This window comes from Motacilla alba, chromosome Z (assembly GCF_015832195.1).
Source record: "Motacilla alba alba isolate MOTALB_02 chromosome Z, Motacilla_alba_V1.0_pri, whole genome shotgun sequence".
Classification (NCBI taxonomy): Eukaryota; Metazoa; Chordata; class Aves; order Passeriformes; family Motacillidae; genus Motacilla; species Motacilla alba.
The window spans coordinates 26002115-26029384 of record NC_052046.1 but is presented as its reverse complement, the minus strand read 5'-3'; the positions used below and the strand labels follow the sequence as shown (position 1 = coordinate 26029384).

The following is a 27270-nucleotide window of genomic DNA, read 5'->3' as shown; positions in this document are numbered from 1 at the left end:
GTCACCTGGGCCTTCCTTACACATTCACATTCTATCTCTATTCTCTTTCCAGCTCACCTGTCCTTGCTTCAACTGCTTGTGCATTTGTTTCTTTCTCTTTAGTTTGACCAGCAGGTTCTTACTCAGCAATGCCAGTCTCCTGCCTTCGTTGCCTGATTTCTTGCTCCTGGGGATTGCTAGCTCTCATGTTCTATGGAAGACTTTCTTAATGATCTGTCAGCTCTCAAACTCCCTTGTCCCTGAGGGCAGTCTCCCAGGGGAACCCCGTGACTATCTTCCTGAAGAGCTGGAAGTCTGTGCTTTTCTAAAGATCAGAAAAATATATAAAAATTAATTTAATAATAGTAAGTCTTACCTGCATACTGTAGGTAACCATTGTCATTACTGATGTACTAGAATCTCTAAGAACTTGCAGACTGATTAAAGCTGTCTTCTTATAAGCAACAGCAAAACGAGATCCCACAGCAAAATACACTAAACCATGAGGAGCATCGCTTTCCAGGATAGTTATAAGAGCAAATCTGGCACTGTTGTTCAAAGCAGCTCCTGTGCTTACAGCATACAGCTCAACAAAAATATACGTTTCAAATTCTGGTACCTGTAAGTGAGTGATGATTTTCATATCATTGTAAGATCTACTAAAAACTTTCAGCTATAAATAAATGCATATATATATATATATATATATATATATATATATATATATATATATATATATATATATATATTACTTTGTATGCACAGTGGATCAGTTTAATAACACTACACAAGCATGCTTCCTGAAATGTGCAATAAGTACAATAAAATATATCATAAAAACAATACTGCAATGGACATCACTCTGTCAGGCACAATTACTAAATCCCAGATTTTCATGCAGAACTTGCTGCATTAAAGTACCTATTTAAATAGTGCAGGCATAGTGGCTGTAAATTTGACATAAATGACAGTAAGCCCTCCAAGAGTGCCATATTCCAGATTATAGATTTACATAGATGCACAACTTATGAAGAACTTGCTCTTTCATTTTCTTTTTACCTTACAAAAAGCCATGTACCTACCTACTCCCTTTTGGAAATACTGCACAGAATTGAGTATGCAATTTTGAAAATGCAATTAATTTGCATAATAACTCTCCTGTATTTAAGTACTGAACTCAGTTAAAGTTCTGAAAAACATTTTACATACAACTTAAGCATTTAGACACTAGTCTGTCCATGTGTGTTTTTATAAGAAATTAAAAACTCAGTAGATTTGCACACTTAACTGAATTTATTTAAAATCTCAGAACTTAGACTATTTGATAGACTTTTGTGATGTTTCACATATAGAGAAGTATTTTACTCTGAAAATATGGGCTGTGCAACTTTGTTTCCTTATTGAAAATAAGGTAGCAGTGTTAAGTTTACAATATGATGTTCTGCCTTGTCTTTTATTTTGTACCTACAACACAAATGTAACATTTAAAAATAGACATCCAAATTTTAAAATTTCAAAAATTCTATTCTAAAATTCTGAAAATTATTGGAAAGATGTTACTTGTACCTACTACATGCACTTGTCAAGTAGCAAACTAGAAAAAAAAGGAAAAAACCTATTTCTTTACAAGAAAATAATACTATGAAAAAATTACAATCATTGAAGCCTTTTTTTTTTTTTTTTACAATTTTTAAAATTGAATTTGTATAGCCAGGTTTTGGTAGTGGTGGAACTACAGGGGTAGCTTCTGTGAGAAGTTGCCAGAAGTTCTTGCCAGATGCCAGAAGTTCTGTCTGACAGAGCCAATGCCTGACAGCTCCAACATAGGCTCCGTCACTGGCTATAGCTGAGCCAATCAGAACACTCCTATGACAATATATTTAGGAAGTAAGAAACCTGTTCTTATGCAGATGTAATTGTAGCCAGAGTAGAGCTGGTGACAACAGATAAGAGGAACAACTTTGCAGATACCATGGTCTGTGGAGAAAGAGGGGAAGAAAGTTCTTCAGGTGGGATTCCTCTGCAGTCCATGGTGAAGCAGCTGTGCCCCTGCAGCCCATGGATGTCCATAAGCATGCAGAGATCCACCTACAGCTCAAGGAGGAGCCTTATACTGGAGCAGGGTAATGCCTGAGAGGAGGTTATGACCCCATGGGTGGCTCACCCTTGAGCAGGTTCCTGGCAGGGACCTGCACACCCATGGAGAAAGGAGCCCATACTGGGGCAGGCTTCCTGGTAGGACTTGTGTGGATCCACACTGGATCAGCCTGCCCTTGAAAGACTGCACGCAGTGGAAGGATGACCATGCTGCAGCAGTTTATGGAGAACTGCTGCCTGTGGTATAGACTCACGTAGAAGAAGATTCCCATTGGAGTAACCACATGGTGGAGCAGGGAAAAGACTCCTCTTCCTGAGGAGCAGCAGAAACCATGTGTGATGAAATTAACATAACCCCCATTTGCAACTTCATTTGCTGCTGGAGGGGAAGAGGTAGAGCTGGAGGGAGGGTGAGGAGGACAGAAGGTGTTTTAAGGTCTCAGTTTACTTCTGATTATCTTGCTCTGGTTTTGTTAGCAAAAATTCATTTAATGTCTCTAACCTGAGCCTGTTTAGCCCATGATAATGTTTGGTGAGTGATCTCTCCTGGTCCTTGTCTCACCTCATGAATGCACTGTTGTATTTTCTCTCTCCTGCCGAGCTGCAGAGGGGAGTGACTAAGAGGCTTTGGTGGATGCCTGGCATCCAGCCAGGGCCAACCCACTACGTAAAAAAGCTCTGTGTTTCAACTCCGAATTCTTTGAAATCCTACTTTAATTCTAGGATTTTTAGCTAATAGACTTAGTACTGCTGAGGAAGCCAAACTTGTGAAAGCTAGAATGTATCCTACAAAAATGTAAAGTACTTATTTAATGTATTTGTTACTTCATCATTTTTAATACATTTACTACTGACTTACAAGCTAACTTATGAAAGAAGAACTGCAAGAAAAATTAGGAAATATTTGGAGGAATAAATAGTGTATGTTTTCAATTAAATTGTTAAGTGGTTCTCTAAATGAAATGTTCTTGACTAATTACAGGCACAATTATACTGGAATGAATGGGGAGCTTTAACCTTCCACTAGCACTTGCTGGAATGGCACAGGCTTGTGCTTCATGTGGCACAACCTCATGTCTCTGCAGCCTGTGCACTGCTGTCATTAAATACTGATATCACTTCTTTGGTCTAAAGAGGTTCATAATCTCAGTTTACCCAGCAGGGCAGCCTGTGCCCTATACACCTATTCATTGGCTCTGTGATGTAAAGGTAACATCGGAAGATGGAGAAGGAAAATGGCTCTCTTAGTGAACTAAGGGAATGTCTCTTATCACCTAAATAGGAACTCCCCATTTCCCACATGTTGCAATATTTTCTAGAACTGAGTCAGAAGAAAATATGGAAATCTTCCTCCCATCTAGTGATTTTCCACTGCCCAGATCCCAGCTCTGCCACTAGCCTGGGTGTTGGGAAGGATGAAAGTTTGACAAGAAAGTCTCACAGATAGGTATGCTTGGCAGAAAGATTTTTGAATGTAGGATCTGAAGAAGGAATAGAAATGAAAGCAAATTTTGATATAGAAGAAAAGCTGAGCCAGTCTTACTGGATAACTAAGAAGGCAAAGGGTATGCTAGTTAGAAGGAGTTTTTATGGCTTAGAGCAAAGAATAAACCCACCACAAAGAAGATGTTTTTACCGAGCAGAAAGACAGCACAGGCAAACAAGTCTGCCGATGTTGCAAGTAGAAAAAAGGTCTCAGAATTTTCCACTGCAAGAAAACTGAAAATCTGTAACAGAATAACTTTTAGTGATTGGAGAATAGTAACATGAGTATGGTAATTATAGTAGTTATGATAGGCTATAGGTAAAAATTAAGGTACAGATTGGTTCTTCTGTATTGAGATGCTCAGCAAAAAAAAAGTATATAATGCATTGCAACGAAAACTAAAGGGTCTTCAGGTTTGTCTGCAGCTGGAGCTGACAGCTGTAGGCACAGGCTCTGTTGCCCACAACCCTGGACGGCTGTAATGTATTGGATATAATAAACTGCATTATGAAGAGCTACCTGAAGTCCCACATCCCTTGTTATGGCTCTTACACCTGGGTGCTATGATAATTTCTTAGAAAAATGTAAAACTCTCCAGCTTTAAAATAATGGCAAACATTAATCCTTCCTTTCTTGAGGGCGCACTCTAACCCCTAGATATTCACACTTAAACATTTTTTTCCTTCTCTTTTCAATAAAAATGACTGAATACTGTGTTTTGTGTTAACACAATCATGTCTGTATTCTAGACTGCCAGCTGAGTCTCACAAGGCTGTTAGACTTAGACAAATGCGATTTAGTGCATGATGGCTCTTAAATTAAACTTCACTATTCAAAAGGTACATGTGAACAGAGACAGAATTTTAGACACTCAGAGATTCTTAGGCAGTTTTTATGAGTTTTCAGAGATCATTGTGCTAGATTTAGGAATATAAAATTACACAAAAGTTAAACTCAAACTTTTTTTGTGCAATGAGATATTACTTACAGAATGTTTTCCATCAACCACCTTAAGAAATGCTTTGGTAGATGAAAATCTTACTGTATGAAGGATGAGAGTATATGATCGAACATTTCATTGAAACAACTCCATTCTTTTTCCTTACTGTTATTTAAAAACCTAAGAACTGTACTTTACTCTTCAAACGAAATACTTATCTCCTTCCCAAATTTCTACCAGTCACAATGGAGTCAGTAGAAGACTATAAATAAACATGTTCCAGAGAAGTAGAGCAGATATCAAGTTACTATCTTCAAACTAAGTATTAGTTCCTCTGAATCAGAGCAGTTTTTTCATCTTGACAAATTTCAATTCAATGTTGTACATAACCAGCAATAATTACTTACATGATCAGGTTTTATTTCAATAGAGATATTGCACATTGTTTGACCTGTCACACAGGTTGTGGCTCCCAGCACAGATACAAGTTCATTCTCCAAGTTCATGCCATCCTTCAAAAGGACAACAGCTGTTTTATTAAAGGTCACACGCCAGAAGATCGTCACATCTTCAAAAGCCCTATAAACAAAAGAGAAGAGTATATATGTACTGAAGGAGAGCACAACAGATTTAGGAAACATAAACCACAGACATAACATACATTTTATGTTATTATTCAAAACTTATCATTATGGAATCAACTGTTTTACAATGAAAAAATAGCTCTTTTTATTTAAATTTCTGCCTCTAATATCTATTTAGATTATAAAAAAAGTAACAGAAGAAGAAAACAAAGCAGTTATGGGAATTGATTCTTAATTTTTGTTTCAGATAACATGCAATTATCTGAATAAGAGACTCTTGGAAAGCTGGGAGGTGCCCAAGTACTTTAATTAATACTATAGTAACCATTGGCCTGGAAAGCCAGGTAGACTTGGTCTTTCCTGTAAGTATAAGAAATTTACCATACTTGAGCATATTTATTTGAAGTACACATAAGTGTATTTTATATATATATATATATATATCCTAATTAGGAAAAAATGTGAAGACATAACCATACTGACACTTACATAACTTCTTAATTGCTCCTTGTAGTATTCATAGCTACTTACATTATACAGAGAGGTGAGAATTGGAGTTACACCTTTAGCAGTGCAAATACTTTACCTTAAGCAAAACCTTCACATTTGCTGATTTACAGTATAAAATGGTAGACATTTGAGTTTTTTCCTGTTTCTGCTTTATACTAATAAAGTGACAGACCTAATTATATTCACAACTTAAATTCCCCATTGCCAAAATCTGTGACACTATTAAAGGAGCTGAAAGGGAAACACTTATTATAAAACTCTGTGATGAAAACCTCTTCCACTAACAATAGCTCCTGTGATTCAAGACAACATATTACAGAGTGTAGGAAGAGCACTGGAATCCACTGTCGCCTGCACCTGTTTGGTTGCCGTGCAACAGTCAGAAACACCTCTCTCTTTTCTGAGTCTTCATCAAGTATCAGGCCACTTTGTACTTCTGGAATGAATCCCAAAATGCCATTCTGGAGATCGCTTCCTGTGTAAGAAATAGTCCATGAAAGTAAAAAGCCAGTAAAAACTGAGAGTAAATTATACTTTTAATATGCACGACTGTTAAAACTCCAAAGAGTCAGGTATCAAAAGCATGCTGTAAAGTACTATTTCAGGACACCTCAATTCTCTAAATATTTCTATTCTTAATTTACACTCTAGATTTTCAAGTTTAGAATTTAGAATTTCTAAATTTTATTTTAATCACTAGAATAATAACAATTATTTTTGGAAGTAAATTCCTTATGAGAGTCCTGGCACCATTTTTGCATGTAAGCCTGTATTTTCAGTAGCATTCAACAAACTGAATTCAAGAGACTAAGTGCTTGACTTCAAGCGACTAAGTGCTACAGTAATCTCCAGAACAATCTCAAAAGCCTTGCTTATAATGCCCTTATGAGATACTCACTCCAGCTATGTTTATCATAAATCTTAAATCATTCTATCCGAACAGAAATGGGCCTCAACATATAGGTAATGTGATAAAGATGGGCTTCCAGCAATGTAACTTAACCTTTCTTATTCATCCTATCCATGATGTGGTTGAACCCATCAATTTTCCTAGATTATTACATCAGTTTTTCTCTTGCATCTTTATTCTACATGTAGAACTAGTGAGCTGCAAAACACCACATTTTTCTGTGGGGAATGTAAGTAACTTCAGAAAAACAGCAGTGGAAGATAAAAATTCCTAGTGTTAATGAGAGGAAACTAATGTCTTCACAGTGCTTGTTTAAATCTTGTTTCTAAAAGATTTCTCCTGGCAGGTAACGATGGCTTTAGTCTAGAATTGAAAAGGCAATCTACTTCCATCCCAGTACTTACTAAAAGTCAATATATATAATAATATGAACAGAAACTGTGTTTATTTATGCACATGAACAAATACTTAACATTTCTACCTAACATGTTGTCTCATGTTCCAACTTTATGGAACTCTGTACTGTAGGTATAACTCCAGAACATATTAATACACTTCTGTGGTATTCAATACAAGCTGTAGTATTCAATACAAATTACAACTTGTGTCTATATACAGAGGTTCAGCGGCCTGGGCTGGCTTGCAAGCCAACCACAGCCAGGATCAACCTTAGGCCATAAAAAACAATGGCCTAATTTCAGGAATACTGTTTCAAGTTAGGGAGAGTTAAAGTTTGTTCCAACGGGATCATGGGAGTTATCATGCTAATATGGGTCATCTTGCCTCATTATGATTGGTTATAATGTTGCTGGACTGTTCCATGTTAGTGTATATAAATAGGGATCACCCTTATTCCAGGTCTTAAGTGTTTGGCTGTATTTGGGAGCACTCCTGTTACTGCGGCAGAAGAATAAAGGACCCTTGGATTTTCTACCTAAGACCTGCCACCATCTTTTCTTCCATGCCAACCTATTGCAATCATTGCCTGTCCTTGCAGGTGTGGTACCAGGGAACTGGTTACTTCCATGGTAAATTCTACAGATAATGCACACGAAGAGAACTTGTTTCATATTATCTAGTTTTGTATATGATCTTGGTTGCTTCCTACACTCATCCAGCAGCACAGTTTAATCCTCGTTCTCAATACCCACAATGATTTCTTAAGACTATCTAAATACACAAAACTCCAGTAAAGTTGGACCTTACTTTCTTGATTAGACTAAACTGAGTTAGCCTAAAATTTGTTCCAGTGCCCAACTTCTTTCTAAAACTTTATCTATATTGCAGATTAGATTATTTTATATACAGTTGGTAAGCCTGACAGGATATTTAAAAGCTAGGGAAAACTGAAGTTCTGACATCACTTTCTCACGTAGCACAGTGACTGAAAGAAAAACTCTTCCTTGGTGATTGAGTATGCTAATTCCTGTCCTCCATCCCCAGAAGCAGAAGATGACTACACTGCAGGTATGAACTGCATCATAGCAAAGAATGAAAACAGAAACTGTTTATTCTACTTTGTACAAACTCCATCCATTGTAAGAGAGAAAGACTTAAATTAAAAATACAAAGTATGTGAATTACATCTGACAGAATGTCAACGTAATTCAGGTTAAAAGGCCCTTTAAGTCTCTAGTCCAACACCCTTCTTAATTATTTCTGAAACAGGACCATATGTCCCAGAGGTTTGGGGCTTGAAAAAATTCCAGGGATGGACAGAGACCATGCAACCTCCCCAGGCAACCTATGCCACTGGCTCTCTGTACACAATAGAAAAAAATGCCCAGGCTCAAATGAAATCCCATTTCAACTTATACTCACTGTCTCCCATCAAGCACTGCTGCCATAATGCATTATTTACATAATGGGTCAGTAAATTTTTATGTCTCTCCTCTTTTAGATAATCTTATGGTCTCAGTAGGAACTATGTCTTCCTGTATTCAAATGTCCCATGACATTTTCTTTTTCAAAAAAAAAAAAAAAAGAAACCAAAACCAACCAACCAAAAAAAAAAAAATCCACAGTGAAAGAAAAAGTAAAAGAAGCTTAAAATATTCTGGATCCTGAGAAAGCAAAGTACCGGAAGTGGCAAAATACAAATCATCTGGTCTTTACAAACAAACCAAGCAAAAAAAGGCAGTGATCTTTTTGTGCCATAAACTGTCAAGAAGTGGTCAGTATTTACAGTCATAGAATGCAGCACTAGAGTACTGTGAGAAATCATTTTTTACAATACTGCGAACAAACATCGGAAGCCCAGCAGTTCTGTAACAGGTTCCTCTTGGACACTTCCATTTTCATACCATAAGTTACTTGGTGACTCTTTTCATAGTCCCAGGATTGTACCATCCCGTATCCCACCTATTCTTTGAATTTGGAAGTCACGGATCTACTGAGATGGGAATCTCACATCCCAGTGTTGGAACAAGGAAAAGGGCAAAAAACCAAATGAGCCTGCAATGCTACTCATTCTTTAAAAAAAACAGTTATGTTCAGCTGTCACAGTATGTCACAGTACAAGCTGGCTTGTACTGGGCAATTAATTCGGATAGAAATAGGAAACCCACCTGGTTCCATAAACTGGCCCCTGGGTTGATAGACAGGAACCTCAACCAATTACATTCCATCCTAAGCTGCAGACATCTCACTTGTCTGGGAGCTGGGCCATGTTAAAAGATCAGACTAATGATCTATCCAGTCAAAACCCTTTATAAAGAGGGGTTGAACCAATAACCACTCTCTGTTGCCACATGAACATTGGGTGTGTGGTTATCTCTGTCTCCGACCCACCACACACGTGTTACATGAGGTGCCCACCACATGATGCAATTCAAGCATTTTCTGCACAAGGAGCAGGGGAGACTGAACGGCATAATAGCCAGAGCAACCTGGTAAAGACTAGTAATCCAAATGGCATGACAGCTGGAGAAGGCTGGAGAGACAGCAGTATAGCAGTGAGGAATTACCACGCTCAATGGAAAATTGCTGCAAGATCCCAGTGGTAGGTAGCAGAGTATGCTGCATGGTTTCAAACCCCATTTTTGTGGATTGGAATCACCATTGGGACTATGGGGGCCTGGACTTCTGCACCAGAAGACCCCATTCTGAAGGTATGGAATTTTTTTCCTAAAAAAATAGGGATTAATAATGACAAATGGGCTCTGCTAGCCCTGCTCACATGGTACCAAAGCCACTAGAAACTAGATGTTTCCAAAGGGACCTCATTAGACTTATCAAATGGGGAGCAGGCTGGATGAAATATACTTGCAGCAGCCTCCATTGGTGATGACACAACCATGGATGTTAAAAGGCCATGGAGGATCATCCAGAAGGATGATGGAGGACTTACAGAAACAATTAAATAATGAGCCGGGAAGGAGGACGGGCAAAGCAGACACAGACCACTGCGAAACCACCATGGGGAGCTGAAAAGCTGCCCCATACAGGGACAATATGCTGACCACGCATATAGAGCAGAGCCACGGGGCCACCCCACACCAGGACGCGCTGCCGGTGCGGTGTCCCCCCGTAAGGCAAGGTGGCAGGGAGACGTCACGCTGGGCGACAGTGCGGCCGCTTCTCTGTGCCCTGCTGCGCTGCGCTAGCCTCAGACGGCCTCAACCTCTGCGAGAATGCGCCCTGCTGCAATGCGACCACAACTGGCCACTGCGAAGCAACTGTGGTGAGTGGTCCTACCCTAGAGAGTGGGGGAATCCTGGCAAATGGTGAGAATCCATCAACTGCCCGTGCCGCACCTGCCAACAATGCCCAGGGAGGTGGCGAAACAGATTACACAATCGAGCCACAAGGAGTAATGAAGTCTGCCACGGCCTCGGCGAGCAGTGCAGCTCTGGCGGTGCCGGGGATGCTCCGTGCCTACACAGAACTGTTGCACCGGGCTGAGCTGCCTTGTGGCTGCACCGCAGACCTTTTGTGCGGCGTCAGACCCCCACAAAACTGCGCGAGAGTGCTGTCCCGGGTCGAGGCGCGCCATCATAACGGCTGAGGACCCCGGGACCATCCCTCAGTATCATGTGTTCCCCAGAGCCACCCCCCCCCCCCCCACCTCCTGCACCAAGCTGCTGTGCAGGGATAGACTATGCCACCGCCTTGGCGGGGGGGGGGCACACAACGCCGTCCTGCTGCGCAGGGCCAGACCACGCTCCAGTTCCGCCCTGTGCCGCCAGGTTGGCACCCCCCGCTACCACCTGCGCGCCCAGGCCGCCTCCTCCTGAGCCTGAGTGGCCCAGCTCCAAACCTAGGTCGGGTTAGGGACCCCAACCCCCGTCCAACCGCCGTGGAGCATAGCCGTGCCTCTAGTGGGTGTGGCCCCACCCCCCAGCCTGACTCCACGGGCCGGCCTGGGAATTACATCACCAGGCACTGCTGCAGACCTGTCATTCCTGGAAGCCACCGCACCACCTCTACTGGAGCTGCAGCTTTCCCTGGAATATATGCCAGCAAGGGGCACAAGGGATACCAGCAGAGAAAGCCAAAGCCATCGTCCCCCTGCAGAATACCATGAGAACACTGCAGCTGCTTTGTTGCCGGCAGCCCTGCCTCATCTTGCCACCGCCGCAGCCTCTCCAAGCTTTTCTACATCTCTGACCGTCAATTGTAATTTCCCAGAGGATGGGAAAAGCCCTTGCGGGGGCCCTGACAAGCAAAAGGCAACGGGAAAAGGCATGCAGGGGTGTGGTTCTATGGGAACAATAGCAATCAAGCCTGCCCGAAAAAATGGTGCTGGCCGCATGGCACAGCCATCACTTGGCGGCTAAGAGCGGGCCACTCTCTCACCAAGCCCGGCGGGAATTCAGCAGCTCCCTGTGCGTGGGCAGTGAAGCGGCAAACAAAGTAACTTAGCAGCGCCAGCCAAAGCACTACTTACAAAGGTAGTGCCGAGTTCCTACCCGACATAACTCTACTGTAGAGCCCCACAGCCGCCCCGCCTGCTACTGCTTTAACGCTGCTAAGGTACTCGTAATCTACTAGAGACTCTTACAAACTGATACTAAATGAAGGAGAAGATCAGGCTAGTTTGATAGCCCCTTCCCCAAGAGGGGAGGACTGCAACATTTACATGTGCTACGGTTGAAATTGACTCTCATAACGTAACTATGTTAACCAATTCTATTGCAGTTGTAATAAAGATGTCATGCAAAGGTTACAAATAAGCAGAGCTGTTTGCTAAATATGTCATAGAATTCATAGTACAATATTTGTTATTATTGTTTACATGAGCTGAAACCAAAATTAATAGGTCTCTGTTAGCCAATTCTAGTTACAGTTACTAGGAAGGTATTATGTCTATGGTTCAAAGATGGACTAATGTTTATTAAATATATCCTGGAATTTATAATACAAAGTTTATTAATTTTAATTATATACACAACGCAAGCAGCATACGAACTAGATCATCCTGAAAAGCTCAAAGAATTTGTTCTAACATTCTAGATCCATTAGAGCAAACAAAAAAATATTGACTTAATAATGTCGTAAACAAATTTCAGTTGCAAGGTTTTCTAACTGAAAATTTACCACCCGTTATCATTTTAAAAGTTAAAAGTCACCTATTGAAGTCAATAACAATTTTCTAACTTCTAACAAAAGGAAGAAAAGTATATTGCTTGCACAGTTACCATAATAACTGACAAAAATTAAAATGGCTGTATTTCTTTAATTATTCATAAGCTGTTCAGGTTAAAGAATTTTTACAGTGGTTACTAATACAGGCTTTTTTTCTAAAATATAATTAGGGAAAACCTTTCCCAGCCAAGTTCTCAGCCCTGATCAAGCCCTGAACCTGGCTGGTAAAGGAAGAATATACTATCAAACATAGATGATTCTGTGCAAACTTTGCACAAGCTAAACTTTTTTCCTTTGGGATAAATGAGGAAGCCTTGTCTGGAAGAGGTTCTTTTAAGTCCTCATTGTGAAAAAGAAGCCCCTCATGAATACCAGACCCTAGGTAACAGTAAAACATATACACAGTTGTAAGTCTCACCTTATTAATGTTGTTCAAAAGTTTTGTTCCTATTTTAGTTATTAAAACAAAGAAAAGGGGAAAAAGGTTGGCGTGAATGTATACCCCCCTTTAAGTTGTGCATGCTATGATGTTGTCATGTCTTTCAATCAAACATATATCTATATTAGAAAAGACCAAAAATCTAGTTAACTTAAATTACTTCTTATTGCTGCCATTATCCTGTGATGTTTAGCTGCCCAAACCCAAGGAAATGGTGAGAGACCTTCTTACCAATACACTTCTAAGAAAATAGCCTGAGACATGTTAGCCTGAAAGAATATTAGTAGCTGTAGCCTACATCTCCTAGACATTAATGCTGCAGCTCCAGTGATACGTGGCCTCATGCAAATTAACCCCATCCTACCTTCTGTCATCTGGTTTGTAAAGGGCCCTTGAAGATGGGTGACAGAGAGCAGGTTGCAATTTTTAATACAAAAAAGAAAGGAGGACATGTCACTGTATGCCGCAGTACAAGCTGGTTTGTACTGGGCAATTAATTCGGATAGAAATAGGAAACCCACCTGGTTCCATAAACTGGCCCCTGGGTTGATAGACAGGAACCTCAACCAATTACATTCCATCCTAAGCTGCAGACATCTCACTTGTCTGGGAGCTGGGCCATGTTAAAAGATCAGACTAATGATCTATCCAGTCAAAACCCTTTATAAAGAGGGGTTGAACCAATAACCACTCTCTGTTGCCACATGAACATTGGGTGTGTGGTTGTCTCTGTCTCCAACCCACCACACATGTTTCACGCAGTGTTCTCCCTTCATAAAGGACAAGAACAGAGCAGCACCTGTAGATGTATTTTGAATTACACTGCTAAGGGATGCTAAGGGGGCTCTGTACATTAGATGCTTCCTCTCAAATGGAAAATGTTAGATTTAGGAATAGAATACCCTGCTTATTATCATATAGAATTCCAATTTTTCACGAAAATTGCTCTGAGAATATGTAGTTCTTTACTGTTATTTAATAAAAATATATTTACTCCTTTCCCCGGGGGAAAATAATATTACCTGCAATAGTTACTATTGCAAAACCAGCAAATCCATGTTCATCCTTTCCTTCCACAATCTGAGCTCCATATTCAGGATTTGAGAGGAAAACAAAAAATGATTCCTGTCCTTCAGGCTCATCATCATCAAAAATTTTTATGGACACCTGGCTTTCAGTTTCTCCATCCAGCAAAGTGAGAGAGATTGTCTGTTCTTCAAAATCTTCTCCTTCCATTGCCCATGTGAAGTTTGATTTTCCATAAACATTTCCAAAAGGATACAAATCTACTCCACTCTGCACACTCACTCCCCCAAAGGTTTTAACAGTAATTTTAATATCACCAGTAAGTCCCTTGGTCCTTCTGATCTGAAGCACTGCTGTGTTGGAGGTATTGTTGTTTGTATCTTCTTCAACATAAGTAAACTCTGGCCCCAAACTTAGTATTCCATGATGAATATCATTAGCCAGGATATTAACTGTTGCAACACTGAAAGCTGGATTCAAACGGGGACTCCAGTCAAGGTTTGCAGGTTGAACATCCAGAATTTCCACAGAAGTCAAATTTACAAAAAAAAATTCTTGTCTTTCAGACACAGTGTCATCAATTATTGATATTTCTATCACTGCATTTGTCTGAAAATGGAAAAACATAAGTTCTCCATTGTAGATGGGTATAAAGTCTTCTAGTGATTTGGCACTTCCTGGAATCGTCTGATATGTCAGTTTAGTGAGATTACTTTGAAAACCAAACAATCTTTGGACGTGTAATCTGACTACCTGGACATCTTCTTCAACTGAAACTGATCTTGACTTAAGATCAAACTGGAAGATCCCCATTGGCTCAATTTTAGCTGTCGTAAATCCTGATCTGAAACAGAAACAATATCACATTGAGAGAGAAATATAAATAATAAAAAGCAGAACAATCAAGCATAATTTTCAGAGAGCAATCAATGATGGCTGTAAGAAAGTGAATTAAAAATGTGTAATGGTAGAGAGATGAAATAGAAATCATACAAAGCAAGATAAAGAGGTTCCCTAAAAAATGCTTTTGTAATGTTTGAGCAGTCCTCCACAGGCTTAATGCATTCTAAGTCAGGACAGGATACTGAATAAATGATACATAAAATATGGTCTTCCTGAAAAAATGGAGAGGCAAAGGAAAGTAGATCTTCCTACTGTGGACATAATACAGAAATGTAATATAGCCACTACAAGTAATACCAGTTTTAAACACTGAACTAACCTCCTGTGCCAAGGGAAAGCTGTGAAGTAGACAGATACTAGCAGATCTACAGTTTTAGCCAGGAAGTTAGAGAAGGACAGGAAGTTATTTTAAAATATACAGTAAGGCTTTGAAATACTGCCTCTTTACAATATTACCCAAAATATTTTTTTTTCAGATCTGAGTCTTTTTATCAATATCAATTTAAGCTTTGATTTGTTCATATTAAATATATTCCCTTCTTATTATAAAATATTAGACTGACTCTGCTGAATCTTGTGTCATCCCCTTCTCTCTAGAACTTAACCATTATTCAGTGCCAGAGGCTACCACATGGCACAATTACAGTGAGTGGATTTGGCTAACAGATGTGACTCTTCCACCACTTAGGAAGCCAAAAACCTTCAAAGTAATTGTGAGCTTTATGTCTTATGGGATGCAGTCTTAAGTTTTCTAGGAAAGGTTATTCTCATACACTCAAGATATTTGACTTGCACAGTAAATATGTGCTTGAGGACTCAAGTTCACAGGATGGACAAACCTAGGAGAAAGGGTTCGTTTGAGGAATGTAAGCATCTGATTCACTCCTGACTTCCTTCAGATTTGCCAGTACAATTTTAACCTGGTGAAGCCAATACTTTTCTCTCTACAGTGTCACTCCATGCCCATTTTTTATGCATTTTCATCTTCAATAAGGAAGAGTGAAAATATTTTGAAGAACAGATAACAATTTTAAGTGAGACAAAAAACTACATTGAATGTAATGTTTTAATTTTTCAGAATAAAAAGGGGGTTTATTATAAATTAGTCATTTTTGGAGCATTTCTTATTTCATTTGATTTCTTTTAAATAATGGTTGTCATCTAATATCTTCTAAATATAGATATTTAGGGACACTGAAAATTGACAGTTTATTTTATTCTTCAGCTTTCTGATTAAAACTGTTGATCTTGGTTCTTCAGCCTAACTGTCTTTCCTAACTGTCTCCATCATTCTAGACACATTCTAGATACCTCATATCCCAATGCCAGGAAACAGACTGGAATTGAAGAAAAGGTTCCGTTTCAGACAGATCAGATCTGCAGTACTGACATTTGTTTCCATGTGAGACAAGACAGAGAAATTATGAAAAAGAGAACCCAAATTTGCTAGCTACCTATAATTTAATAGGGATTTGGACGAGGTATATGCCTCTATACATGTTATAATTCTTACAGCATGTGAGATACAAAGCTGTGTTTTGTGTCAGGTACACACAGGCAGCATGTGTGCTTGTGATTGTGATATGTATGGAAACTGATCATGGGACAATTAAAGGATGAATTCCAAAAAAATAACTGAGGGAGTAAAGCATGGAAGAAGGCCTTTGAAGTTATCCTTTGTTTGCAATTAACTTTTATAGCATCTGAATTAAAGCTTTAAGGATGTTGCTGCTAGACAGGAACCTTTTGCACGTAGCTAAGCATTAAACAGCTTTGCAATAATAACCTTTTGAAGTATAATTTTAGAATATTGCTTGTAATAAGGAGTTTTGAAAATATAAGTTTAGAATATATGTAAAGGAAACATGCTTATCTCAACACCTTAGCAAAACAGTAAAAAGCAGCTTGAGAAAGGAAGATGAACATCAACCCAAGGATTTATGGCTTCGACCAAGGGAAGCTGGACATCACTGTTATGAGATTTATAGTCTTTGCAATTAAAAGATGGACACACATCTGGAGTCTGGACCGCACCAGCTGGAAGACCTCTTTCTTCTTTCGGAAGTTGGACCCCACCATCTGGGGATACTCCTTTCTGGGGTACATCCTGAGAAAAACTAACTCACAATAGTGTATAGAATTGTGACGTAAAAATTGGGAATAGAAACTGCTGAGAAAAGCTCATATGCACCCCTATAAATATCTGTATGCCCCAACCATCATTGTGCAGTTGGAAGGAAAACTTCCCCCACTGTACCCAGCGCTGTTTTGCTCATACTTTACCACATTAATTAGTAAATTGATTGCTGCTTGAATATTGGCCTAGTCAAGCTTCTTATTTATAACAAGCATCAGTGCAACTCAAAAGTGTAAATAATATCTTTACCTCAGGCGAGCCCCACCAGACACATTGCTGTACACTGCTTTTAAAGTGATGGCAAATGTCTCAGATTTATTTAGGCTTGGAGTAGCCTGAAATGAAATCACTTTACTTTCCTCCCCAGAGGAAAATATAACAGTACCTGAAAGGAAAATGATTGAGACAGTCAAAATCACTAAACAAGAATTCTATTTTTACCTGGAAATACACTGACATAGGAACTTTGGTCACAATTCGATTCCACTGAGGTGAAGAAATCTTCATGGTAAGGGTCTTTCCTATAGAAAACTGTCCTTCAGGGGCATAGCATTGTGTCTATAAAGAAAAGTTGTTTTGTTCTTATAAAGGAAATATGTCCCTGACAGTTAAAAATTGGATCACACAACTTCATTCTAATGACTCTTCATTAATAATGGAAACATGCGGAGGTACAAATAACTAAAAGGTGGTATCATCTCTTAGGCAACTGTCATAGCTGTTGTCCTTGTAGCTGTACATAAGTTGTTGCAGCAATTACTCACCAAATGGAGGAGTAATATTGCCTAGTTTTACAGAGTCATTGACTAGGTCTGGTGGGCATCCGGAAATCCAGCTAACTATAACAGAGCCATAAACTCCTCTTCTGGTTATAAAAGCATGGCCTGTCCCTGCTACAATGTTTGTAAGTCGTAATACCACAGATTCAAAGCCAACCTGTGGAAACATAGTACATTTTATCAGAAAATTGAATAAAAATGGACAATAACATACGTGAAAGCATAGTACCTTTTGTAAAATGGGCATCTTACAATAAGTATGCATGCATATAGATAAATATATGTGTATCTATGGACATATAAATATGCTCTCTTGAAAGAGCTCATACGAGCTCTTTAATAATACTTGCAAATTTTAGATTTCTGGCAATTAGATTGCAGGGAAAAAGAATGAGTGACATCTCGGTACTGAAAACAGTGACTACAATCTGTGTCTCTTGTTTAGAAGAAAAACAAATCAAGCCTGCCCTCAGTGCTCACAGATAATAATTGTAGTACTCTCTCTCTACATGTATAGATATACATATAATTACGTCTAAAATAAGTTATTAATTAAGTATCCAGTGAAAAGTAAGTTGTTACCTCCTGACACTGTACACAAAATTATTCTTGCTACTGTGATCTACTTTTCTTTTTCTCTGAGCAGCAAATAGGAGTGAAGATAATTTGCATATTCTAAAACCAATGATAAATGGATATATGATAGTATATGGTACACAATAGTCTTTCTGTAAACAGTGCATTCAGAAAGACTATTTGACTTAGGTTTCACTGTAAATTAAAAACTACAACTATGCTTAAATATAATTAAAATCATTAAATAAAAGCTTCAAAAAATTTAAGAGTTAAAACCTCATCATGCCTTTGCCTGACATAAAAAAGGGAATGGTAGCACATATACCATATCAAAGTAGGAAAATTATCTTTTCTCACTCTCATACAAAATAGACAAATGGAAAATTTATCACTCAATGATTACGAAATTTACTGACATCTGCATTAGCACCCAACATATATTCCATCTCTTTTTGCACATAATACTGAATTCATGCTATTTTCTGCTTTGGGGTTGCCGTACTTACAGAAACATCATCCAGATTTACTTATTTTCCTTTAAGTCTTGGAAGTCCCCTTTCATGTAAATACTTACACTACTTACATTTTATATATGAAGAGGCCTTTTCCAATTGTATTAAAATGTTTCTACAAGAATTTTTATCAGAGGAAAGAATAACATACAGTGCAAGTAATAACAGGAATGATCTCTTCCGTCATATTAATTACAATGAAAACTTCACTGAGTTCTTCTAACAGATATCTTCTACAGTGAAGTGAACCTTTCTTCTGTGGTAGGAACATGACATCACAACCAGGCTACTGACCTGTGAATTGGCAGCTTCCTCAGGAATAAGCAGCACAGCAGACTTTGCTATTCCTAATATTTTAGGCACATCCTTGGCACTTCCCCTAACCAGGCTTACATTAGTAAGTTCCAGAGTAAAATTCAAGCCCAGTGAAATAAATGCCTTTGAGAGAGAGAATTTAATTAAAAAGGTAGAAATTTAATTCCACTGAAAACATATTATGCAACAGTGCAAATAATTAACAACCTGCAGATTCTTGTTTGCTTACATACAAAGCAGCATTTTCAAGACAAGTGTTTTGTTGATTATGTTTCTCAAAGAATTACAGTTAAGCCATCAATATTGTGAAAGTAATCTGCCAGCAGTTTGCTGGAATATGAGTTTGTAAAGCAACTACTGCCATTTTAAAAAGTTGTATTTGACACACTGGGCCTTGGTTTGATTTTAATCCTTAGGATTAAAAATATTTAAGATGGTTGTAAGAGCATGTAAGAGTGGATGTAAAACTGTGATAAAAATGACTAACAACAAGGAAACACAGAAGACTGCAGGTACATTTATATTTTTCTTCATTGGTCACAGATGACAGATCACTATTTACAATCCAAAGAAACTTAGGAAAATATTTGCATTCATATAATAATAAGATATTGAACTCATAGTAACACAAAACAACAATGTAAGGAACCATACAATATTTGAACACATGCATAACAGTGATTTTGCCACTACTATCAAAAAATTTGATTTTCAAATCTAGTTCTACTCCATAAAGAGGAAATTTGTAACACCAAGACTCTCTTTTCTGCTTCTTCAAAGTTGGTATTAGTGAGAGTTTTTTATCTTATTTGTGTTGTGATGAAACAAATGGAAACAACAAATGTCATGGGAGCTAAAAGAGTAATACACACCTGGTTGCTTATTGGCACTCTTTTTACTCCAAAGCTGGCACCATCCTTTATTGTGAGGAATCCCATCTCATTCTCGGGTTCAATTAGTGCTTCATCATGAAGGGATATGACACGGTACTCAACCATCACTTCTCCAAATGCCCCCGCATGCCGAGTCACATTAATCTGAACATATCGATCCAGGGCTTTTTCTACCAATACTGACTGCTGATCAGAGTACAGGGCAAACACTCCATGAGGATCATCATTTGCAAGCACGGTGATCTTTGAAACTCCCTTCTCATGGTCTAAATCTGCTCCACCATCCACTGAAATCAGCTGTACCTCATAGCTTTCATCCAGTTCTGGAACATCATCAGGTAACAGATAGATAATTATCTCAGCTGTACTCTGCTGGTCAGCAATAACAACAGATCCCTCTGTCTCAAGAAAGTCACCTGTGATGTCAGATTCACTACATATTTCCCAGTAAACCTGAAATTAGTATAGAAAATGCAAAACATAAAAGAAAGAAAAATTACCTCCAAGGTCAGAAACTTGCAAATTCAGGATTCAGTATAGACAGGATATGGAACAGACTGCTTTTAAATGGGTAAAATAACAATTGTTTTAGGTATGCATAGGAAGAATATCCTATCACACAAACTATCTTTCAAAAGAGTGTGTTATTTCATTAACAGTATTAAGAAAATAAATATTTCCTTTGTCTAGTTTCAGAAGATTTATGTAAAACTATATGGAATTAAAGAACATTTTTCAAAAAGTATTTCTGTTTTCTCACCAAAACACCCTTGCTGTTTTTTCTGTTTCCAGTATTCCTCACACAAGAAAGGAATGAACTCTCATTAAACACAGCAGATGTTTCTATTAACTGATCAATTTATTTAAACTAAATGAGATCCTGTTAAAATGCTGACTTCTAAACGACTTTAGGTAAAAACCAATGTTTTTACACAGGTGGTTCAGAAAAGCCTGAGGAAGACTGTCTAAAAAAGTAAAGTACGGTGATATCAAAGACAGCTCACTATGAAAGTATTGTCTCTTCATTCTCCCATCAAAAGCAAACTGGGAGAGAAAGAAAGCGAGAGCATTACAGCAGTATTGTTTTTCTTTTATTTCCCCTGACCAGGGAAGACTGAATTTTATTCTCCAAATCACAAGTACTAGGGCTAAGCCTTTCCTCAATTCACTCTAAAAGGCAACGTTAAAAAAAATTAATTTGAGAAACAAGCAATTGAAAGGCACAGATTGGGATATTTTTCCATACATCAACACCAAGGATGATTTCAGATTACATTGTTTATTAGGAAAAGAGTGAGAATACCGTTATGTTCCCCAGAATGCCTTGAATTCGTCTGACAAACAGTGTAATGTTTTGTGGGCCTTCATCTCCTGAGGGTTCTGCAAAATTACTCTCTGTTAATGATTCAGAAGCAAACTGTACAATTCCATTTGGATACCCAAACTTCTCTATCTGTAAAAAGGTAAACAAACATTTAAAAAACTAGAAATGTAGTGTGAGTTGTATTCTTGTTCAAACTACTGAGATTTTCACTGCTAGATGCTACAGGGGCATGTATCTGTTAGTTTCAAAAACAGCAGAGAAAATTTTGAATGTCTCTTTTTCAGTTTTCAGTTCCCCTGTCCAAGAAGGAAAAGAATAGAGTTTTATTTCAAATGCTACATCTGAATATTTTGATTCTAAAGCAGGAAATGCTCAGGCACCTTGAATTAGTAAACAGAAACTCTTCTAACACTATCAGTTTGCAAATTCAGAACTATGGGAAAGAGAGCTCATCCACATTCATCTCCATGAACCATTAGCTGCAAAAAGAATTTAGAGCAACAGGACTTCCTGAAGGGGACTGTAGAAATAAGAGCTAATTCCATTAACATCTTTCAAACCAGATAATACAATAAAAATACAATTTGCAGGAATTTCCAGGAGACATTCTTTTGAGGGCTTCTTACGGCAAGTTTATAAATATTTCCTTAGTTGCAGTATCCCTAGAGCACTGATTTGTCTGTGATAACTCTCAAAAACATCTGCATTTCTCTTGTACTATGAGAAGTCAGATTTTCTCCCTTCCTCTGAAGAGATGTCAAGAGTGACAATGCCCTACTTGCAACTGCTGAGGGGTCAGAGCCTGGTGCTGTGTGGGCATGTCCATATCACCATTACCTATTACACACACGTGATGGCTGGGGCAGGCCAAGTGGTCCAGCATGGAGAGTTTGTCCATCATTGTTTTTTGCTGTCTCAGCCTTTGAGGATGAGTGTGTGTGGATGATTTGTTCATCATTGTTTTTAATTTGCTCAGGGGAAAAAAGACATTTTGTCTTTGTCATGGTAGAGCTTTGGTGGTGAGCACCTTTTTGGGTGTCAATCAACCTCTCTATAGTATACTTTTGTCATTAATGTTGTTGCTGTTACTGTTTGTTTCTCATCTCATTGGTGTTTTCAAGTAGATTTTTCTTATCTTAACTCAGAAACACTGCTTTTCTCTCCCTCTCACAAGAGAGGGTAGGGAAAGGGAAGCAGTTGAGTGGGGTTTAATTTCCAGCTGGGTTTAAACCGCAACAGATGACAAACAGATTGACACATAGACACGTGGGCTCAATCCATGCTCTCTCCAAAGAGAACTATAGAAAACTGCAAATAGGAGAGCCAGCTCACCACCTTTATTCCAATTTTTACTGATAGATTCTCTGCCCTTTTTCTTTCAGAATTGAACATAATATACCAAAATAGTACAAAGGTCAAAAAAGCCAAATGACTAAGTAATCATTGTGATTAATTTTTAAAAGCTTTGCATGAATAAATACCAATATCAACAGAAATCTCTGAAGAAAGAGAAGCCATAATAACTTACTATTAATGTAATGCTGTTTGCATTAGAATCTATTTCTGTTTCACCTTTCAAAAGGCTCAGTCGAATAATGAAGGTTTCCTGAACTTCAACTTCTTCATGAGGATAGATTTGTAGATTAATTGTTCTCAGACCTCCTTCTCCTTCTTCAAAATAAAATGTTCCATTCAGAGGGTCACCAATGTCACTATTCAGAGGAGACAAAACCTCTTCTGAATTGGGTCCCAAAATGTCCCACTTAATCTGTGGAAAAGATCAGTTTCAGATTTAGAGGGGTGATACATTTTAACAGCATCCCAAGTGGGGAAATGACAGAGCACCAAAAGTACTTAGCCATGTTAAAATCTTTGCTATTACGACAGGATACAAAATAGTCCTAACTAATTCTATGGGACAAAATATAGAAGCCTTTGAAAAAGGAAACATGTCAATTTACAAATGGGAATTTTAAAGTGTTAGTCCCAATGCCAGTTCATTCAATTCTATATGTTAGTAATAGAAAATAAACTAAGATTTCTTTAGCATATAGCAAGAATCACAAAGGCCAGTGTCTATTTCTCTTTCATTACTTGTTTTGCAAAACTTCCCACATCAGTACTCATGACCAAAACCATTTCCCTTTGAAGTGTGATGTCAAGTCTAAAAATGACAAACATTTTCTATCATAAAAGTTTTTCATCCTTCAGATTATGAAGAAAATTATGAATCCTTCATATTTCTTCAGCCTTATTAAAAGCCACAGCATTTCCAGTGATTCCCACAAATTAGATTGCTTTTAAGGAGGTTATATTCAGAACTTTACAATTATTATTTTGTTAATTTGAGTGTTTTCTGCTTTTCTCCAATGACTTCTAGAAAAAATCAAAGATTAAGGCAATTTTTATATATGGAGAAGAAGAGTTCATGGCTTATAATGCAAATTTTCCAATTAATTGACAAGACTGTGAAACGCCCATCATGTTTTATATTTATATCTTCACTTTATAAGTGGCCTGTATGGAGTAAAAAATACTCTACAAAACTCATAGTAAGCAATTGCCTGATTTAAATTAAACTAGTAGTACATGAAGTTAACTATAATTTTTGTGGGATTAGGAGCTAGTTCAAAACAATGTACACAATACCAAAATAAAAGAAGGGAAGCAGGAGAAGAAAGAGGATTTTAAAAGGGTAACAACACTTTCTGTTGTACTGCAGGTATATGCAATTCATGTTTAATAAAAAGCTGCAATTATACCATTAGAAACCAGTCACTAAGAAAGCTCGCAAAGCAAAATGAAGGAGCTTTTTAACATAGTCACTGGAAAACTTTTAGTCTTTTACAGTCAAGACCCACTTGTGCCTCCACCAACCGCCCAGTCCTTTCGACCACCAGGGACACCGTTGTGGTTGCATCAGGGTTGGGAAGAATAATTTTGCTTTGGTTGAGAAATCGGACCATGCCCTGGGGAGAGTCACTTTTTGCAATGGTGACCTGGCTCACCAGGTGGAGCCCCAGGATGGCTCCACCAGTAGCTCCTGTCAGCTGGATTTCAAATTGCTCTGCAAATTCACTGCACAGAAAAAAGAAAAAAAGACATTCTGAAATATCTGAGAGAAAAGAAAAAAAAAATTAACACTGTACTTAGCAATTCAATCATGCATCCAACTGCATGTTTTTAAAGGAATAAAGAAATCATCTCCATAGGCGCAATGTAGAAGATTCCTTCTAGTCGCATAGAATGGTGATATCTGAAATAAAAATATTTCAGATATCACCATTCTGAAATTCTAACATTATTCTATTTTCTACTAGTGTTAAGTTAAACAAAAATATGGAAAAATATTTTATTCTTCATAGCAGTACTGTTGACACCAACATTTCTTACAATGTAATTAAAAATCGTATTCGATTGCAGGCATGATTGCATACTATTTAACAGGAACTATAACACTGTAATATAACATCTTTTTCCCCCTTTAGGTGATTTTCTCCCTTAGGTGATTTTTTAGCTCTGCAGAAATTTGTTTTTCAATTTAAGCTCTGGGTGGATTTCTTAGTGCATGCTAAAAAAGACTTAATCAGAAGTAAATTGGTGAATAAATATCTGAAAATGGAACTACCTTTCTTCATCATTTAAAATAGAGATGTAAATAAAAGACTGGTTCTGTTCATGATAAAAAATTATAGTATTATTATGAATGACATAGTCAACACCATGAAGTGCAGAAATACTTCGAGAAAGAAAATCAACTGTGACATTGCCGTAAGTTCCACGCTTTCGCAAAACAGGAATCATGATTAATCCAGCATCCTCTTCCACTATAAAAATAATTGAGAAAAATTTATGTAATTTCAAAATTCATGGCAAAGCCTTATCTTCCAAAATATAGTGAGAACCTATGGTAACTTACCCTGTAGAAGGACATACTGCTGATCAAATTCTATGATACCTTCAGCATTGTCATTTTTTGCAATAGTGACCCATACTGTGGAGATATTTCCTATTATTGGAGGTTGATCCACCTGTAGACCATTTTCTCTTACAGTAAAATCAAATCCACTTGCAAGAACATTAAAAAAAAAAACATAAAAATACATTTTAAACTTCTTGTGAAGGTATAAAAATGTGTGTGGGACAATTTTTGAATTACTGCAAGTAACTTTATTTTCTGACAGTTACTACTGAAGACTTGTCACATTTCTTCATATTATCATGTTTGCAAGAATTATTACTAGAAACGTGTATATTTCATTTGTTATTTCTCATTTCATCTTTTTAATGAAATTTCTTGCAACTTGGCAATTTGTATCTAATGTATGGATTTTAAGTTTTATTAAATCTTAATCAGCAACTTAATATTATTAATACTAATGTTAAAATAAATGGGTTTACCATACATCCATTTTATATTATGATTACAATTATAGCTGTCTTACAAAATTTTACAGTAAAGCAGATGAAATGTCTAGCAGTGATTTTATTCAGGTAGATCAGAATCCAAATATAGTTTGTTTTTCCAGTTTGTTTTTCTGCTTGTAAAAAATCAACTGGAAATTTTAGCTTTACCTTCCTTGGAGTTCCACTTCAGTAATCATCAATGAAAAGTTTTCAGGACCTTCAGGAAAGTCATCATCATGGATTTCAATCAAAATAATTTTACTTCCCTCCTCTGATTCAAACACCATTTCCCTTACTGTGGGAGTAAAATCCATTCCTTCCTCTGCAGTCCCATTTATTATCTGAAAGCAAAGATGCACTCTGCCATAGGACCCCTTGGAACGCACAACAGTGATGTTAACCTGAGGAAAGAGAGCATTTTCTTTTTAAAATGGCTTTGTTTTCTGTTACAGTTGCCTTTAAAAGATGTTATAAAGTCATATTTTCAATAGTTCTGTCAGGTAACAACAACATGATTTATCAAGTACAAAGTACATGTAATTTAGCAGATAGCCACTGTCATTTTAGAGACTGATTTATTTTCTTTCTAAAGTTGAACATAATTCTAGCAACAATGTTGATATCTATCAGTAATTTTATATAAGAAAGAATTTTAATCTAATACCCATTTTTCATCTTCTGTTGTTTGCACTAGTTCATGGGAGAATGTAAACTCTCCATATGGATAATCACTGGCAGCCATGGTTATATTTGCTTGGCTGCTAGATTCATTTATGAGTCCTCCATCACTGATTCTGGTTAGCTGAAACTGGTAGTAGTGCTTTTCCTCAGGACAGTTGTCATCTACAGCCTACAGGAAAGAACCAACAAAAGCTGAAAGGATTTAAACCATTTCCAGAGAGAGAGATATAAATAATTTTTAGCAAAGATCCAAAGAAAATAAAAGAAAGTACTTGAAATAGCTACTGGTATCAGATCTCTCATATACCTGTATTAGAACAACTGCTGCAGACTGCCTATCTCGCATGGTCAAGGTCCCCGATACCTCAATAAATTCTGTGTGATGAGGAGGTGTTATATTCCAATATATTATGATCTCCCCAAAAATCCCTGGGCCGCGTACCAGGCTGCAGGTAAGGACACAAACACAGACTTTATTTTCACCTTTATTATTTAATATCCAGTACAGAGATAGTATATTATACTGTTGTGCATGGAAGAAATGTTATCAGCACTATGAAAGCTTGAGTTTTAATGTACTTAATCACTATTAAGAACATAAGAATTCCCTTTTCAGGCATTTTCAGAACATCTCTGAAATTCTCTTTTATTTCTCTGTGTTTGGAGGCATCTCTACCTGTATTTTTACCAAGATGTCTTTCAAGTTTCTTTCTATGTGTAGCCCAAAGATGGGACCTGAAAACTGACTTCTCTTTGTTCTATTCTGCTTTTCCAGAGATAGATATGCAAAATAGAAGTAAAATTGGATGTCAGGGTAATGCCAGGGGCAATTTGATCTATAAGGCAGATGTAGGATACTAGAATACTTTGAGATTTTTCTGTGATATGTTCTGTCTGCTACTTGTCTAAAACCCTACTAATAACATAATGTTTGGATAAGTCACAGTAAAGATTTGTCTGCACATTCTGCACATACCACTATCTTAAACTACTTATTGCACAAAGCATTGTTTTGTCTTTTGGGCTTCTTGGGCCAGTGCCAGAAGGTGTTCTGCTGCTTTATATTTGCTGGAAATAATCTTTTATTAAAAAAGATTATTGTCATAATTATGACCAAAAAAAAATATTATGTCATAATCTTTTTTTCCAATGCTTAGATTCTTCTAAGAACCTAAAACTCTTCATT

The 27270-nt window shown here is 37.6% G+C and overlaps 1 protein-coding gene across 14 annotated transcripts in view; it reads right to left on the bottom strand.

Annotated features, from left to right (window-relative positions):
* The window catches only part of ADGRV1 (adhesion G protein-coupled receptor V1), a 245452-nt gene that overhangs the window by 121209 nt on the left and 96973 nt on the right, over positions 1-27270 (bottom strand). For 11 of the 14 annotated variants that reach the window (XM_038125098.1, XM_038125089.1, XM_038125088.1 and 8 more), the window contains 16 exons: positions 26392-26530; positions 26068-26253; positions 25572-25804; positions 24916-25064; positions 24625-24823; positions 23858-24074; positions 22525-22764; positions 20976-21125; positions 19652-20125; positions 18759-18902; positions 17362-17533; positions 16847-16982; positions 13554-14401; positions 5954-6071; positions 4910-5081; positions 356-598 (listed from right to left, as the gene is read on the bottom strand). In XM_038125098.1, the coding sequence (XP_037981026.1) occupies positions 356-598; positions 4910-5081; positions 5954-6071; positions 13554-14401; positions 16847-16982; positions 17362-17533; positions 18759-18902; positions 19652-20125; positions 20976-21125; positions 22525-22764; positions 23858-24074; positions 24625-24823; positions 24916-25064; positions 25572-25804; positions 26068-26253; positions 26392-26530 (3820 nt within the window). Of the gene's footprint in view, positions 1-93; positions 305-355; positions 599-4909; positions 5082-5953; positions 6072-13553; positions 14402-16846; positions 16983-17038; positions 17156-17361; positions 17534-18758; positions 18903-19651; positions 20126-20975; positions 21126-22524; positions 22765-23857; positions 24075-24624; positions 24824-24915; positions 25065-25571; positions 25805-26067; positions 26254-26391; positions 26531-27270 lie in introns of those variants that run through there. The other 3 variants (XM_038125101.1, XM_038125095.1, XR_005255429.1) reach the window with 3 other exon arrangements.